The 14678-nt window shown below is 49.7% G+C and overlaps 2 protein-coding genes across 3 annotated transcripts in view; one reads left to right on the forward strand and one right to left on the reverse strand.

Moving 5' to 3' along the window:
- Positions 1-3580: 3580 nt before the first annotated feature.
- Positions 3581-14678, reverse strand: part of LOC108023441 (rho guanine nucleotide exchange factor 10) — a 106679-nt gene continuing 95581 nt past the window's right edge. For both annotated transcript variants that reach the window (XM_017092930.3, XM_017092931.3), the window contains 5 exons: positions 12132-13192; positions 11842-12069; positions 8728-9589; positions 7916-8610; positions 3581-7853 (listed from right to left, as the gene is read on the reverse strand). In XM_017092930.3, the coding sequence (XP_016948419.3) occupies positions 5610-7853; positions 7916-8610; positions 8728-9589; positions 11842-12069; positions 12132-13192 (5090 nt within the window). In that variant the 3' untranslated portion in view covers positions 3581-5609. The remainder of the gene's footprint in view (positions 7854-7915; positions 8611-8727; positions 9590-11841; positions 12070-12131; positions 13193-14678) is intronic.
- Positions 10624-11770, forward strand: LOC108023442 (uncharacterized). Its single transcript, XM_017092932.3, has one exon. It carries the CDS (start codon positions 10746-10748, stop codon positions 11601-11603), a length of 858 nt encoding a protein of 285 aa, XP_016948421.1. The 5' UTR covers positions 10624-10745; the 3' UTR covers positions 11604-11770.

A 14678-nucleotide genomic window follows, 5' to 3' on the forward strand; every position in this document is an offset into this window, starting at 1 on the left:
ACTCCATAACCTGAGTAATGTTATCCCGATTTTGATGTGGGATACCTCTATGAGTTTGTGGTACAATTCTCTAATATACTACATTTAAATATTTCAATTGCAAGGGGGTCAAAATTTTGGTCCATTCTCATGTCAGATTTTTCCGTATTTCCAATGGCTTCCAGAATTGGAGCCCAAAACTGCACTTCCAAACTCCATAACCTGAGTAATGTTATCCCGATTTTGATGTGGGATACCTCTATGAGTTTGTGGTACAATTCTCTAATATACTACATTTAAATATTTCAATTGCAAGAGGGTCAACATTTTGGTCCATTCTCATGTCAGATTTTTCCGCATTTCCAATGGCTTTCAGAATCGGAGCCCAAAACTGCACTTCCATATTCCATAACTTAAGTAATGTTATCCCGATTTTGATGTGGGATACCTCTATGAGTTTGTGGTACAATTCTCTAATATACTACATTTAAATATTTCAATTGCAAGAGGGTCAAAATTTTGGTCCATTCTCATGTCAGATTTTTCCGCATTTCCAATGGCTTTCAGAATCGGAGCCCAAAACTGCACTTCCATATTCCATAACTTAAGTAATGTTATCCCGATTTTGATGTGGGATACCTCTATGAGTTTGTGGTACAATTCTCTAATATACTACATTTAAATATTTCAATTGCAAGAGGGTCAAAATTTTGGTCCATTCTCATGTCAGATTTTTCCGCATTTCCAATGGCTTTCAGAATCGGAGCCCAAAACTGCACTTCCATATTCCATAACTTGAGTATTGTAATCCCGATTTTAACGTGGGATACCTCTATGAGTTTGTGGTAAAATTCTCTAATATAATACATTTAAATATTTCAATTGCAAGACGGTCAAAATTTTGGTCCATTCTCATGTTAGATTTTTCTGCATTTCCAATGGCTTCCAGAATCGGAGCCCAAAACTGCACTTCCAAACTCCATAACTTGAGTAATGTTATCCCGATTTCGATGTGGGATACCTCTATGAGTTTGTGGTACAATTCTTTAATATTGTACATTTAAATATTTCAATTTCAAGACGGTCAAAATTTGAGTCCATTCTCATGTCAGATTTTTCCGTATTTCCAATGGCTTCCAGAATGGGAGCCCAAATGTAAGTAATGTTATCCCGATTTTGACGTGGGATACCTCTATGAGTTTGTGGTGCAATTCTCTAATATACTCCATTTAAATATTTCAGTTACAAGAGGGGCAGAATGTTAACACAAAATTCGTAAATCGTTATTTAATTCTCTTAAAATGTATCTTAAGACATTTCTTTTTAGAGCGGGTATAAACTAGATTAGTTTTTTCAGTACCTCCAATGGAAAACTGTACTTCATAAAGTAGTTACTTCGATGTAAATTTAAGCATTAAACGATTTCTTTAAATTTTTTTGACATACCTTTCTTTCTTACTTCAGGTTGGCAAAATCAACTTACGTTTTCGGACTCTTTGGATGGCGGCGTATCTCGGTGGCTACTTCGGGTACCGGTCCCAATCGCCTTAGGGCCCCAATATTACATAATGTCTGGCCCAGACTCATCTATCAGCCGGTGGCCAATGGCCGGCGGATGGGATGGCCAAGCTGCAGTCGAGCCGCAATCTCGTTAAGCGTTAAGGGGGACAGACACACTTGCCAAGTTCGACGATTCAAAGGCGAGCGGTGGCATAAAGCGAAATGGAAATGAAATTGAAATTGAAAATGGAAATAATAGTGTCGCCAACAATTAAGACTAATAAGCCGGAGCCTGAGTTGGAGCCGCGGTGCAATGTGCCGACGTTTATGTAATGGACCATCTCGTCATTATCAGCCGCCTCGCTTATTGGGCATTATAATTCATTACTGATAATATCAATTTGGCACGCCTGCGACTCTTTCTCCGTGACTTGTTTTCCGGCCCTTACGCAAAACATGAATAACTCATTGCTAAATGTGGGTCAATACACGAGCTGAAGCTTCCAACGATTTTCAAATGCCTCATTTCCCGGCATCCAGAACATCCCAAGCGCTTTCTACTCAAAAAGGGCGGAAATAGACTAAGCAGAACTTTAAGCACAGGAAGAAAAGTGAAGTGAGGTAGCCTATCTATCTGAAATGTTGTTTAAAAAGCTTATTACTATGCCAAAAGTGTACTTATTGTTGTTTAAAAATGGAACAGGTTTTGTACCAGTACATAAGTACAATATTTAATCATAATATTTTCTTTGTAAAGTCATATTCGAATTGAAATTTATCCCATGCTCTAAAAATAGTTTTACTTTTTAGCTCTCTAAAGGCGCAATATTATAAATGCATTGCAAACTTTCGCTTATTTGCCCTGCTATGTGCATTGTCATTGAGGGTTATGTAAAATGCAACTAAAAGGTTTGCTGTGCATACAATTATAAGCGAAGTGAAAGCCTAGCTTCCGGAAGAAATTTATACTAAAATAGCAATTCAACTTTAATTTTTAAGCACTTAGAAATAAAATTTGTTTGGTTTTAATACTTGAATATAGCCAGTAACGAAACACTGTGATAATGTACTAGATGTAATAGGAAGAAAACATGGTTTTCTGGAAAAATATGAGTACGTCTTTCAATAAGTCAGAATATGCCCAAACAATAGGCATCCAAAGACGGTCATTTAAATTTTTGTGAGTTTCTCGCAAAAAGCTCAACCACATCCAATTAAAAGCGGAAATTGGTGAAGGTGTGATTCAGACTGTTAGCAATGGTTTTGATTGGTTTGATTTGTGCAACCTGCGATGGAACAAAAAACAATATGCTACTGAATTTTGAATTTTGTTTATTTTAAGACGCAATGTTGGGTTATTTTGACTTTGACACTAAGCAGCTTACCGTTTTACAAGCACTGTTCAAAGCTAATTTGGATACAACTGGCGCAGCATACTTTTAGGCCACGTTGAGAGCAATTGAGCAAAATAAGTTCGTTTCACAGTTTGAGAGCCACTGGGCAAAACAAATTTGGTTTACAGTTTGAGAGCCACTGGGCAGAACGAGTTTGGTTTACAGTTTGAGAGCCACTGGGCAGAACAAGTTTGATTTACAGTTTGAGAGTCACTGGTCAGGATGAGTTCGATTTACAGTTTGAGAGTCACCGGTAATACAGTGACCCAATTCACAGTTTGAAATGCACTGGAATACATTTTTGTTTGGGCGCATGTCAAGATAGCGTCACGTTCGGGCACTTTTTATAAATCAATTTTTCTGTCAAGATAGCGTCACATTGAAGAAATTATATAAAATGAGCCCGAAAGTGACGCTATCTTGACGCAATGTATTTTAAATTGAGCCCGAACGTGACGCTATCTTGACATGCGTCCCAAAAATTTTTTAATCCAGTGCATTTCAAACTGTGCACTGAACCCGTCAGTTACTCTCAAACCACAAACTAGCTTTGAACAGTACTTCTCAAACTGTTGGATGCTCAAGGCGCGGCCTGAAAGTATGCTGCAAGAAATTTAAACTTGCAGCCTAAAAGTGTGCTGCAAAAGTATTAAATTAAGGCAGCGCTGCATCTGAAGTATAAGATTAATTAAAAACACATCGCACTATTTATTTTTTTGTAATATTTAATACATTTTCTTTGTTCTTGAATACATACAATGCTCTTGTTTTTGATTTCTTCTTTTTTGTTGTATAACACCGACAAAGCAACTGGTTTCGCTGTGAATAGATAACTCACAAACGATGCCGAATATTATGCCATCCAAGTACATGTACATGTGGGCTCCCCGGGGACCCGTAAATATGTGTAGATATATAGGTAAATATATTATTTTCGTATATGTAGATGAGTGCGTTAACGCGTATGTGTGTGTGTTCATGTGTTCCGTGTGTGTAAATATGCACAATGATATAAAAAGTTACATAATTGCATTATGCCTGACTTCTATATGTGTATCCAAAAGATATCGTTCACAAAAAATATCTTCGATAAAACATTTAGTTTCTTTTCATTACTTTTAGCTAAATATTCTTGTTGCACACACGCACATGTATATTTTTATAAATGTAAATCGTATATAAGTATGTTTTTGTGTATATATAAGATGTTCCTTGTTCGCTCATTACTCTTGTATATATCAATTTACGTGACAGACAAAAAACGATTTGTTCTTATTTTTCGTATGCGCTTGTTGTAAATGTTCACAAATACAGGCATTAGAGTACTACAAATTGGGGTTTTCCGCGAATGGGGAGTACGTTTAAGTCTAGTTTCGTTATAATACATACATAAGGAAAGTGCTGCCAGCTGCTCCAGAGTTTTCACCTCGCAAAGGTTGGCAAAAACCCAAAAAGGAAGTGCCTTCATGGTCGCAGAATGGGGCTGGTCAGCCATCTGTATAACCAGGTTATACACCATCCACAAAGTCCTGCTCCTCGACAGTTTGCCGGTCACTTTAACAATGCTTTTTAAATCTTATTGTACAGACAACACCTTTCCCCTTAGCTTGTTGGCTTGGCCGCTCTCTCGTGTGTGCTCTACCGCTTACCGAAACACTAAATACCTATGTCCTAAGTAACATAATGTGCTTACACAACTAGCGAAAAAAAAAACACTTGTATATTTGGATATTCAGTTATGAACTACATACGAAAAAAAACATTTCCCTAGGGCTAAGTTTCACTTCTTACGCGAGAATCGAGAACGAAAAGAGATAGTTGGCTGTTTAAGTTTGAGAAAAAGCTGACTAACACTAGGTTTCTCCGGAAACATTCGCTATATGTACACCCCGGGGGCCGCTTCCGCTTCCAAATCTGATTTGAGCCCAGCTTTCCCGAAATCTGGCAGACTGCTTTATGAAAAAGTAAAGGTAAATAAGATTAAAAAATGAAGAAAATTCAGATTCGATATTTAAATGTTGTTTGGAAACTATCACAAATCAAGTGATTTGGGATTTGAAACCGTGATAACAATGTTCATAAATATTTGGCGTGTAGTCTCCAGAGAATTTAGAACAAGCCGAATGCTTTTAACAAGAAAATGTAGTTTGAAACACTTAAAGACTACTATAAATGATTCGACGGAATACATTTGATGTGAAATCAGTACACTTTACCCTAAAGCCGTACACTTTGGAATATTGGGGGGTTCCAAGGCTGATCATCCGATTTGGATGGGAAACGTGACACCGAGGGCGGCTTATAAATATATTCGATATTCCCGCTGCAGCAAACGCAAAAGAACTCCGCGGTTTTGTGCCTAAACGTAAGCCTACGAGCTACAAACTAAATTTCGAAAACAATGTACACGCGAATCTAGAACTCCTTGAGGCTGCCGCCGCGCTTCAGCTTGGTCAGTCGCTTCAGACTGGCACCCAACATGCCCCCCGATCCTCCAGCTGCTCCCGATCCCGATCCTGATCCTCCTGCTCCATCGTTGCCGGCACTGCGATCGCGCTGGATGAAGGATCCCCGGAAGCGGACTCGTCCGCGTCCGCGGCGCTGCGCCTGCTGCAGCTGCTGTTGCTGCTGCTGGTGCTGATGCTGCTCGCCCACGCGGCGCCACAGCTCGGTGAGCGGCGGATGGTGCTGGTGGGGATGCTGCTGAAGGGTGCAGCAGCACACCAGCTCCTGCGATTATAACTTCTTCTCCCACACCACGATGTGGGCGTCGTTGGAGTTGGCCGTGAGTGGCGAGCAGCTGGGGTTGCCCGACTGCATGGTCTGGCCGCCGGAGCCGGAGGAGGCACTGCCTCCGCCGCCGCCGGAGCTGCTGTTCTTATGGCTGGGCGAGCCACCCGCTCCGTTGTACCACATCTGCCGCCAGTAGCCGCGTCCTCCCATCAGGGTGATCACTGTCCTCGGCCCGTCGGCGCTCTGCTGCTGCTGCTGCTTAGTGTTCTGCTTCTGCTTTCGCTTCAGCGTGGCCACCGCGGCGGCGGGCTTGTCCAGCGAGCCCGGGTTCACTGCACCCAGTCTGTTCATCTCCTCTGGCTTGGTTGAGTTGTTCAGCTGCAGCTGCTGCTGCTGCTGGTGGTGATGGATGTCCGCCGTGGTCATCAGCCCGTTCTCGGATATGTTGCCCAGATCGCTGCCCGTGCCGGAGGTCTTGTGGCTGGCACTGCTGCTGTTGCGCGACACGGAGCGTCCGCCAAAGTGCCGGATGCCCATGCTCTCCTCGCTTCCCGACGACGTGTACAGGCTGGAGGACTTGGAGTCCACGGACCAGTTGGACAGGTCCAGCGACCTCGGACGCGAGGCCTTCATGCGCAGCCGCCTGTCCAGGGTGCACACCTTGCCGGGTATGGCCGCCAACTCGGGGTCGGAGCGCCGCATTCCCTCGTACATCATGTCCATCAGGTTGCCCTGGTTGCCCTCCTCCGCATCGTAGTCCTCCTTCACGAATATCAACTTGCCGTACAGGCCGTAAACATCGCAGATGCCATGTTCGCCGTGCTGTGAGGTGTTTCCGCTGCCAGTGCCGGAGCCCGCTGCACTGGCTCCTCCAGCTCCTCCTCCGCCGCCGGCTGCAGTGGCTCCCAGGCCACGGGGCAAGGTCTTGGACATCCGATTGGGATCGTCGCGGAATCGCTTGCGGTGGAACGCCGGCGAATTGGCCAGCGAGGCGCGTATCTTGGCCGAAAAGCTCTGGTCCAGCGAGTTCTGCTTGTCCAGCTTTGAGCTGCGCGGCGACGAGGCCGCCGAGTCCGCTCCGGGAGTGCTGGGCACCACCTCGTCCGTCTTGACCAGATCCCGTCGCAGCACCACCGCCCCGTCGTCCAGCTCCTGCACGATCTTGGGGTCCGCATCGATGGCCGGCAGCTGGAGATCGTCGCCCATGCTGGGCACCAGTGGAGCTGCTCCCACCGGCGGTGGCTTGTAGGCGGGATACACCTTGGGGATCAGCGGCAGCAGGAAGGTGATGGGTCCGAAGTGCGCGTGGCACGACATGTTGATGCCGCCGCTGATGATGGGCACGCCCTCCAGTCGGGGCAGCGGTATGGTCACCGCGATGCCCACATTGGTGCCCACCCAGAGCAGTCCCTTGCACGCCATCATGGCCGTGACATAGACGGAGCTGTTGTTCAGCGGCTGCTCCTTCTTGCCGTCGTGACGCAGGACACTGGAGGCGATGTTGATGTCCTGCAGGTGCTTGAACGTCTCCGTGTGGTAGAGGCACAGCATCGTCGAGTTCTTCAGCGAGATCCACAGACCGATGCCCGAGTGGGCCATCAGGTTGACCTGCTGACTCGCCCCGTGCTGCACCTCGAAGCTGCGCTGGATCTCGCCGTTGAGGGCGTTCATCACATACACCCGGTTGCCGCACGAGGCGTAGATGCACATGTTGATGGGCAGCAGGCTGGGCACCACCAGGTCGGAGTCGCCCAGCCGAATGGTCTGCGGATCGCGCAGCTGCCAGACGCCGTCGTTGCCGCGGCGGAAGATCAGCACCATGGCCCCGGACAGGGCCACGTAGACCGCGTCGAAGTGGTAGAGGATGCGCTGCACGGCTCCCGGCACCGAATAGCTGCCCAGCTGCTCCTCCTGCTCCGGATTCCGGGCCGAGTAGACCAGAATCTTGCGGCTGTCGGTGCCCAGCCAAACCAGATCGCCCAGCAGGCTAGCCGGCTCGTCGCGCGTCCTCAGCTGGTCCAGTCCCTTGACGAACTCCAGGGCTGAGACCTGGGTCTCGAAGAGATCGAAGGCGCCCGCCTCGCGGAGATTGCCCGCCTGCTGGGGATGCTGGGCCAGGACGGTGATGTGCGAGGAGGTGCCGTCGCTGCTGCACATCCACAGATAGTTCAGCTGCTTGTGCCGGCGTCGCGCGTTCCCACTCTGCTTGGTGTCATTGGCGATGCTGTAGTAACATCCACAGCGCACCTGGAAATGGAATGAATCACATTGTAGATAGAGAATATTGAAATGGGGACAGGGAAACACACCTCGGTTTGATGCTGTGACTTGTAGACTGGCATCGCCTTGACGAAGAGCGGCATTTTGCGCGACTGCTTCTGCTGGACGGCCTCCTGCAGCTGCTGCTGCTCCTGCGTCTGGCGGGGATCACCCGCTCCCGCGTGCGCATGCTGCATGGCATGGTGGTGGTGATGGTGGTGGGCCGGCTGCGGATGGGAACCACCCCGCTCCCAGGCCGGCGAATTGTTCGGATCGAGGGCCAGCTGGGCCAGACGCAGCTCCGTGATCCACTCCTTCTTCACCGCCGGCGTCTGCGTCTGGAATGTGAAGGTCTCCTCCTTGCCGGACTTGTGGCGCCCGGTGAGCTGCAGGCAGCAGGAGTCCACCCAGGCCATCTCCTCGTCCTTGCGCTGGATGGAGCCCTGGATGAGGTTGAGCACGTTGCGCGTGGTGTTGGCGTTCAGCTCCTTGTAGCTGCCCTTCAAGCTGCACACCAGGTCCTGGATGCGGGAGATCACCTCGTAGTCGTACATCAGCGTGCTCATCTCGCTGCACAGGTTGTCCGCCCCGTTGGTCAGCTGGGCGGCCGGCGAGCTGTGCGGGTCCCCAAAGCCGGGGAAGCCCGAGGAGCCGCCTCCATGGCCCGGCAGGGTGGTGTTGGCATACGGACTGCCGTTGGCGCCGCTGCTGCCGTTCGACTTCAGGCTGCCGCCGCGGTTGAGACCTGGAACATAAATAAGTAATGAATAATTAAATAAATAAAGCAAGATACTTCACATTCATCACATTAAATGATTTTATTTTATTATATTTTTACTGTAGCTCAAGACTGCTTCCTTACCCGCTGTGAGAATCCGGGAGAGCGTGGCCGATGTGCTGTTGTCCACGATCTCAACGTCGTTGACCGGGAACATCCACTTGAAGGTGAGCTTCTCGGTGGCCCCGAAGTCGTGCGACTGCTTGGGCGCCACCGACACGCAGATGACCTTGTCGTTGAGCAGGAGCAGGCGGCGCTGCTTGCACTTGACAATGAAGCCGGCCTGGTTGAACTCCATGTGGGTGACGTTGTCCTCGCGGAGCAAGTACCTCGGGCGGTGGCCGCCGGCGGAGTCGCTGACGCTCACGCTGCTCAGGCTGAGGGAGCGGGCGTTGAAGGTGCCGGAGATGTGGCCGAGCATCTCCTTGAAGGCCTGGTACTGCTCCGCCTCCCGCTTGCTCTCGTTGAGCAGCTCGGCCAGGAGCTCCAGCTGCGACAGGGCCAGCTGCAGCGACATGCGATCGTGGTGGCCCTGCGGCGTGTACTTCAGCAGATCCTGCAGGAAGAGGATGAACTGGGGGAAGCGCTGCACCGGCTTGACCATCAGCCCGAAGAAGGACAGCCGGTCGTGGGCGCTGATCTGCTTGACCTTGAAGAAGTCGGCCAGCGCCGACTTGCGCTTCTCCTCCATCTTGGCCAGCTCCATGGCGGCCGAGAAGTTGTTGATGAAGCCCGAGTAGATCTCCAGCAGCTGCGGCTTGCCGAAGGCGCTCACGAAGCAGTCGCCGATCTTCTCGTCGCGATCCCAGTTCCGGACGCACTCCGCCAGCGAGATCCGGAACAGCTTGTGCGAGTGCAGGATGTCCGGCAGGCAATGGAACAGGGTGGCTATCTTCACCGGATTCAGCACCGGCGGACTGCACTCCTCCAGCGGTTTCTTGTAATCCTGCGGGATGAGAAGGGCCCGAAGGTGATTAGTTGTGTAATTTTGGTAACACCAGCCTGTGGAATATTAAAAACCAATTCGCTTTTATATTTTGTTAAGGGTCTACAGTTCCTGGGAAATGGTACAGAAGACCATACCTACCCAGAATGAATGATATATAATTGATTCTTGAAAATCTCTTTTTTTTTGGTTTACCAAAACTATTATCTTAAAGTTTATTTTCACCTTTGAACTTGATTTTAATTTTATGTTTACATTATGTTCTGTGGCTCCTGAGAAATAGCACAGATGTCTATACCAAGCCTGAAGAAAATAATATTTCATTGATTTACAAATTTTTTCGTTTACCAACACTATTGTTTGAAAAGGGGTTTATTTACTTGGGACAGAAAACAAAGTCTACCTTAGAGTATATTTACACCCCAATCTGAACTTTATTTTAAGTTGCAATGTACTTTAAAAATATAAATAGTTAAAATGGATTTCATTCATATTTTCAATCAGGATTGGTGCAATACCTTTTCTTTAATGGGTTACCAAGCTCTTTGCGCCGGGTTTTCTATCGGTTTCTCACAGTTTGGCTCAGATTTTAATCGGGTTCTTGTTAAGCGAGTATTTACTTGTCTTGGGTTTTCTAATTTTGTAACTACAAGTGGGTGAAATATGATTTTGGGTTCAAATTCGGGTGTGTGTTGTGAGTTGGTTAGTGGGCGAGTTAGTGAGAGTTGTTAGTTGGTTAGTTGGTTGTTTTATGGCGGTGAAATCGGCAGTTATGGCATATGGGAAGAGGATGGCATGTAAAGAGATCAAATGGTTTGACATGAGATTAACATTAGTCGGTGGTTAAGTGGGGTAGCTAAGGTCGACTGACTACAAGCGCATGCAGTGGTATTACGTAAACTACAGTTTAGACAGTTATAGGTTGGATAAAGAGTAAGCCTTGGGTATATTCACTTGGTTTTAAAAATTTTCAAATTTGATTTTGATTTGCGGCTTGTATGTTCTATGCCTTTGCAGCTGCCACTCATTTTTTGTCTCAATCTAGTCGGTCCCCCTCTGAACTTCACCCCCATCATATCCCAACGATACCCAGCTCCATCCACAACCAACCTATACAGTTCCTTATCTGAACTAGCCTAGTGAACCACACACAACCATGCTGACCCTAAGGGACCTCAACCTGACGAAGGACCAGATCCAAAAGCTCCAGCAGATGCTGAAGGAGGAGAGCCGGGATGATTCCAAGGAGTCCTCGGCCAAGGACGAGCCGCAGCCGAGTCCGTCGAAGGGTGAGGCCATAGCCCAGGCCCTGGGGAATGTGCAGGTCTACGTGGAGGTCGGCAGGCCAGAGGCCTTCGTGCAGCTGAAGCAGCCTCTGCTGCACAAGTTCGAGGTGACGCCCAAGGGAGTGGCCACCGGTTGCTCGGAGTCGGACAAGTTCAACCGGGCGGACTCGGGGGAAATCGCCCGCTGGCAGACGGACAAGGTGATCAACCTGGATCTCGTCTCCCGAAAGGATGCCGAGCAATTCGGCAAGATTCAGACGGACGCACGCACCGGGGAGACGTACATGATAGTGCCCATGGACATCAACATACTGGTCGACAAGACCACCCTGACGCCCGACGAGGCCACGAAGACCATCAGCGAGTACGATGCCTACAAGGAGGAGACGGGGCCGGGGCGGACCTTCTACCTCTACCACGAGCTCGAGGGGCATCCCTGCAAGCTGCCACAGGCGGCTCTGGACCAGAATCCGCACACCAGCCAGGTCGAGCCCGTTCCGCCGGAGAACCGCGTCGACTGGGACTACCACATGCACGACTTCGAGGTGCCGCCCCTCAGTTTTCCCTTCGAGCTCTCCTTCGACCCGGACATGGATCGCCTGGAGGGCGGCGAGGCGGAAACGGAAATGGATATGGAGCAGGATTCGGAGAATCCGGATCAGCACATGGCACTCGCACCTGAAGACATCAATGAGCTCGAGGAGTTTCTCGAGGATATGGAGCTCTAAGAGGCGACCTGTTTACCACAAGTGTTATGACTAGACTAACTCCCTTTTAAACCACTCGAAGTCAACGTTCGGTCCAACTATCTAACCAAATCCGTGCCTTAAATCTGCCCTGTTCCCAATACCCTAAAATTGTGTAGGTTCAAGATCCATTACATCTAATGCTACTATCTATCATCTAAGCATGCAGGGGTCTAGGTAATCCGGTTTGCAACCGATCGCATAGGTGCCATCCACTCACATTGACTAGTCGCTGCAGGGTGGCCACGTACGAGTTCTCGCTGTGGACAATGGCCGCCACGATGTGGCGCCTCTTCAGCTGCTGCTGGGACAGTCCGGCGGGGGCGGGCGGCAGCATGGGGACGATCAGCCGGTTGTGGGCGGTACGGGCGGTGCCGTTGGCCCGACTGCCCGGCGTCATCATCAGGTCCATGTCAAAGCGATTGGCGGTCGCCTCGTCGTCCTCCGACTGCAAGAAGGTAAATATATTTTTGAGGAAATTCTTTATAAATTATATCCAGGTGTCCCTACCTCTGGCACTCCGGGCATCATTTTGCTGGCTCCCAGGTTGGCCAGCTTCTGCGGCGAAGCGGCGTCCAGCGCCGCTCCTTGGGCCCCTGCGCCAGTGGATCCGGCTGCCGCCGATCCGGAGCCACCTTTTCCGGTGACCGGCGAGTTGCCCGACCCGGAATCGGGGGTGTCGAAGCTGGAGGCCGTCGAGTGGCGCCCATCGCGGCCACCCACGTCGTACTGGTGCGAGGAGCCGCGCCTGATGGAGAACCAGCGGGACAGGCGTCCGCCCGGCGACTCTCCCGGCGTGGTGGCCTCCTCCCGCTGGGAGGATCCCCCCGATCCGCCGACTCCTCCTCCGCCACTCGATGGCATGGTGCAAGCACTGGCCCTGCGCATAATCATGTTGTTGGCGGCGTTGTTATTCTCAGTGGCTGAAGATCCCTGACCGGATGCGGATGTGGTTGCGGAACCTGTTGCGCTTCCGGTGGCGGCCGTGCGCCATTTGTCGAACGACAAATGCTGCTTGGCCTTGTTGAAGGTTGAACGCAATTGCGAATTGCGTTGGTTGCCGGCACTTAGCGAACTCACGCTGCTGCTGGTCTGCTCCTCCTCGGTGAGAACCTCCTCCTCCTCCCTGGCACCTCCTGCCGGCTCCTCCTTGGCCCGCTCCCGCTCCCTGTCCCGCTCGAGATTCCTATCCCGCTCGCGGCAGGGCGATTTGGTGTCCCGCTCGCTGCTGCTGCCGCAGCTGCTGCTACTGCCAACGCCGACACCAACGGCAGCCTGGCCACCGTTGGCGCTGAAGCTTCCGCCGGCAATTGTGGCTGCGGTGCAGCCCGCTCCGTCCCGCTGCTCCCGCTGGTCCCGCTCCCGCTGCTCGGCGATCCGCCGGCTAAACGCACTGTGCAACTGGGCGGTGGTGATGCTCGCACTGGTCGGCGGTGAGCCAATGAACGAGGTCTGCTGCTGGTGCCGCTGGCCGAGGTGCGCGTGATGCTGGTGGTGCGAGTGGTGCGCGTGGTGGTGGTGGGGCTCGTCCAAGGTGTCCTCCCATGAGCCGGAGTTCAGTTTGTGTTCATCTGGAAGGCGAAGAAAAATGGTATGAGTTTAGTATAACATATAATTATCGATAGAATATGCAAGATAATAGCCAGAGCCTATGTAAAACACCTTGTTTTATCGTTAAGACCATTGTCGTATAAAGATTATCAGTAATTATCATTTTTGGTAGGAACTTCATATACTCATACATAGAACAGTGTCAAGGGAAATTCGAGCTCTGCATAAGCAGCCTTAAAAATAGATGATAGATGACATTCAATATTCGGTAGCGCTCCGGGTGACGTCATTCCTCTTGGGCATTACCAATTATGTGGCGTTGGCCAAGTGAGTTAATTGCCAGCAATTGTGGGCCATATGCAGATGAAGTCGGCCGAAACGGCGGCACAAACAGGATTTGGCCATGGCCGTCATGTCTCTGTTCGCGATTACCGCCAATTTCTGCGGCGTGGGACTGGGACTGCGACTGCAAATCGGGGGATGGCAAGGGAGCGGGGGAGGGGGCTCGCATCAAAGCCAGAAAGCCGCCAATTCTGGCCATTCTGGCATCGTGTGGGTTACTTGCCAAGTGGCCATGGCCAGAAAGCCAGCAGCAACTCCCACACTGGGGCCACGTACTCCGGCACTTATACTCAGCAGAGACGCAACAGCCACTCCGCCAGAGCCACCAGAATGGCATTAGAGAGACAACTGTCAGGCCCATGGAGCACACTGAGAGAAACTGGCCACACATCTGGGCCATGTAGATGGGTTTTCACATGATTTGTGCCAATCAGGCCTTAAATTAGTTAGGTTTACAAGAAAATCTAAGCGAAAGGGGATATTCCAGCACTTAGCATGGTCACACTGCACTTTAAGTTGTCGAATTAGTGTGACCGAATACATAAAAGAAGCATATTTTCTTGTTTTATTTTTGAAAGTACATATGTATTATTATTGTGTTTCTTGCAGTGCACCTAGAAGCCTAGCTCAGAACAAACATTAGGATGGCGATTTCGATTGCGACTCCGATTGAGATTCAGATTCAGATGGCGAAACACAACTACGGCCGCAGAAAAAAAAAAGAACAGATCCGAGACAAACTCGATGTCATGTTCACGACCATTAATCATCCGGTGGACGACGGCGTAGGACTGGGCATGTGGTGACAAGTCGGGTTCAGTTAGCTGAGATAATTGCAAATTCAGCTCAGTCCATCCCCCCTCCGTTGCCCCCCACAGCCCCACATTTCGCCCATTACGCCCCTTTTAATCCCCTTTCGAATGCGGGGAAAAAGGAAAACCAAAATAACAAACCTGGGGATAAAAAAGGGATGGGAAAATTGTGTAAATATTTTGCGCAAAATGTGAAAACATCTTCAAAATTACATTATATATACGGCCCAAAAAAGGGAGACAAATTTCGCTTTTACAAAATTGAGTTTGTGTAACTTTTCCAGGAGGCGGGCGGGCGGCAAAATGGCTTTTCACATATTGAAAAGAGCAGTGGAAAACGGCGGGCGGGGGC

Source organism: Drosophila biarmipes, chromosome X, assembly GCF_025231255.1.
Source record: "Drosophila biarmipes strain raj3 chromosome X, RU_DBia_V1.1, whole genome shotgun sequence".
Classification (NCBI taxonomy): domain Eukaryota; kingdom Metazoa; phylum Arthropoda; class Insecta; order Diptera; family Drosophilidae; genus Drosophila; species Drosophila biarmipes.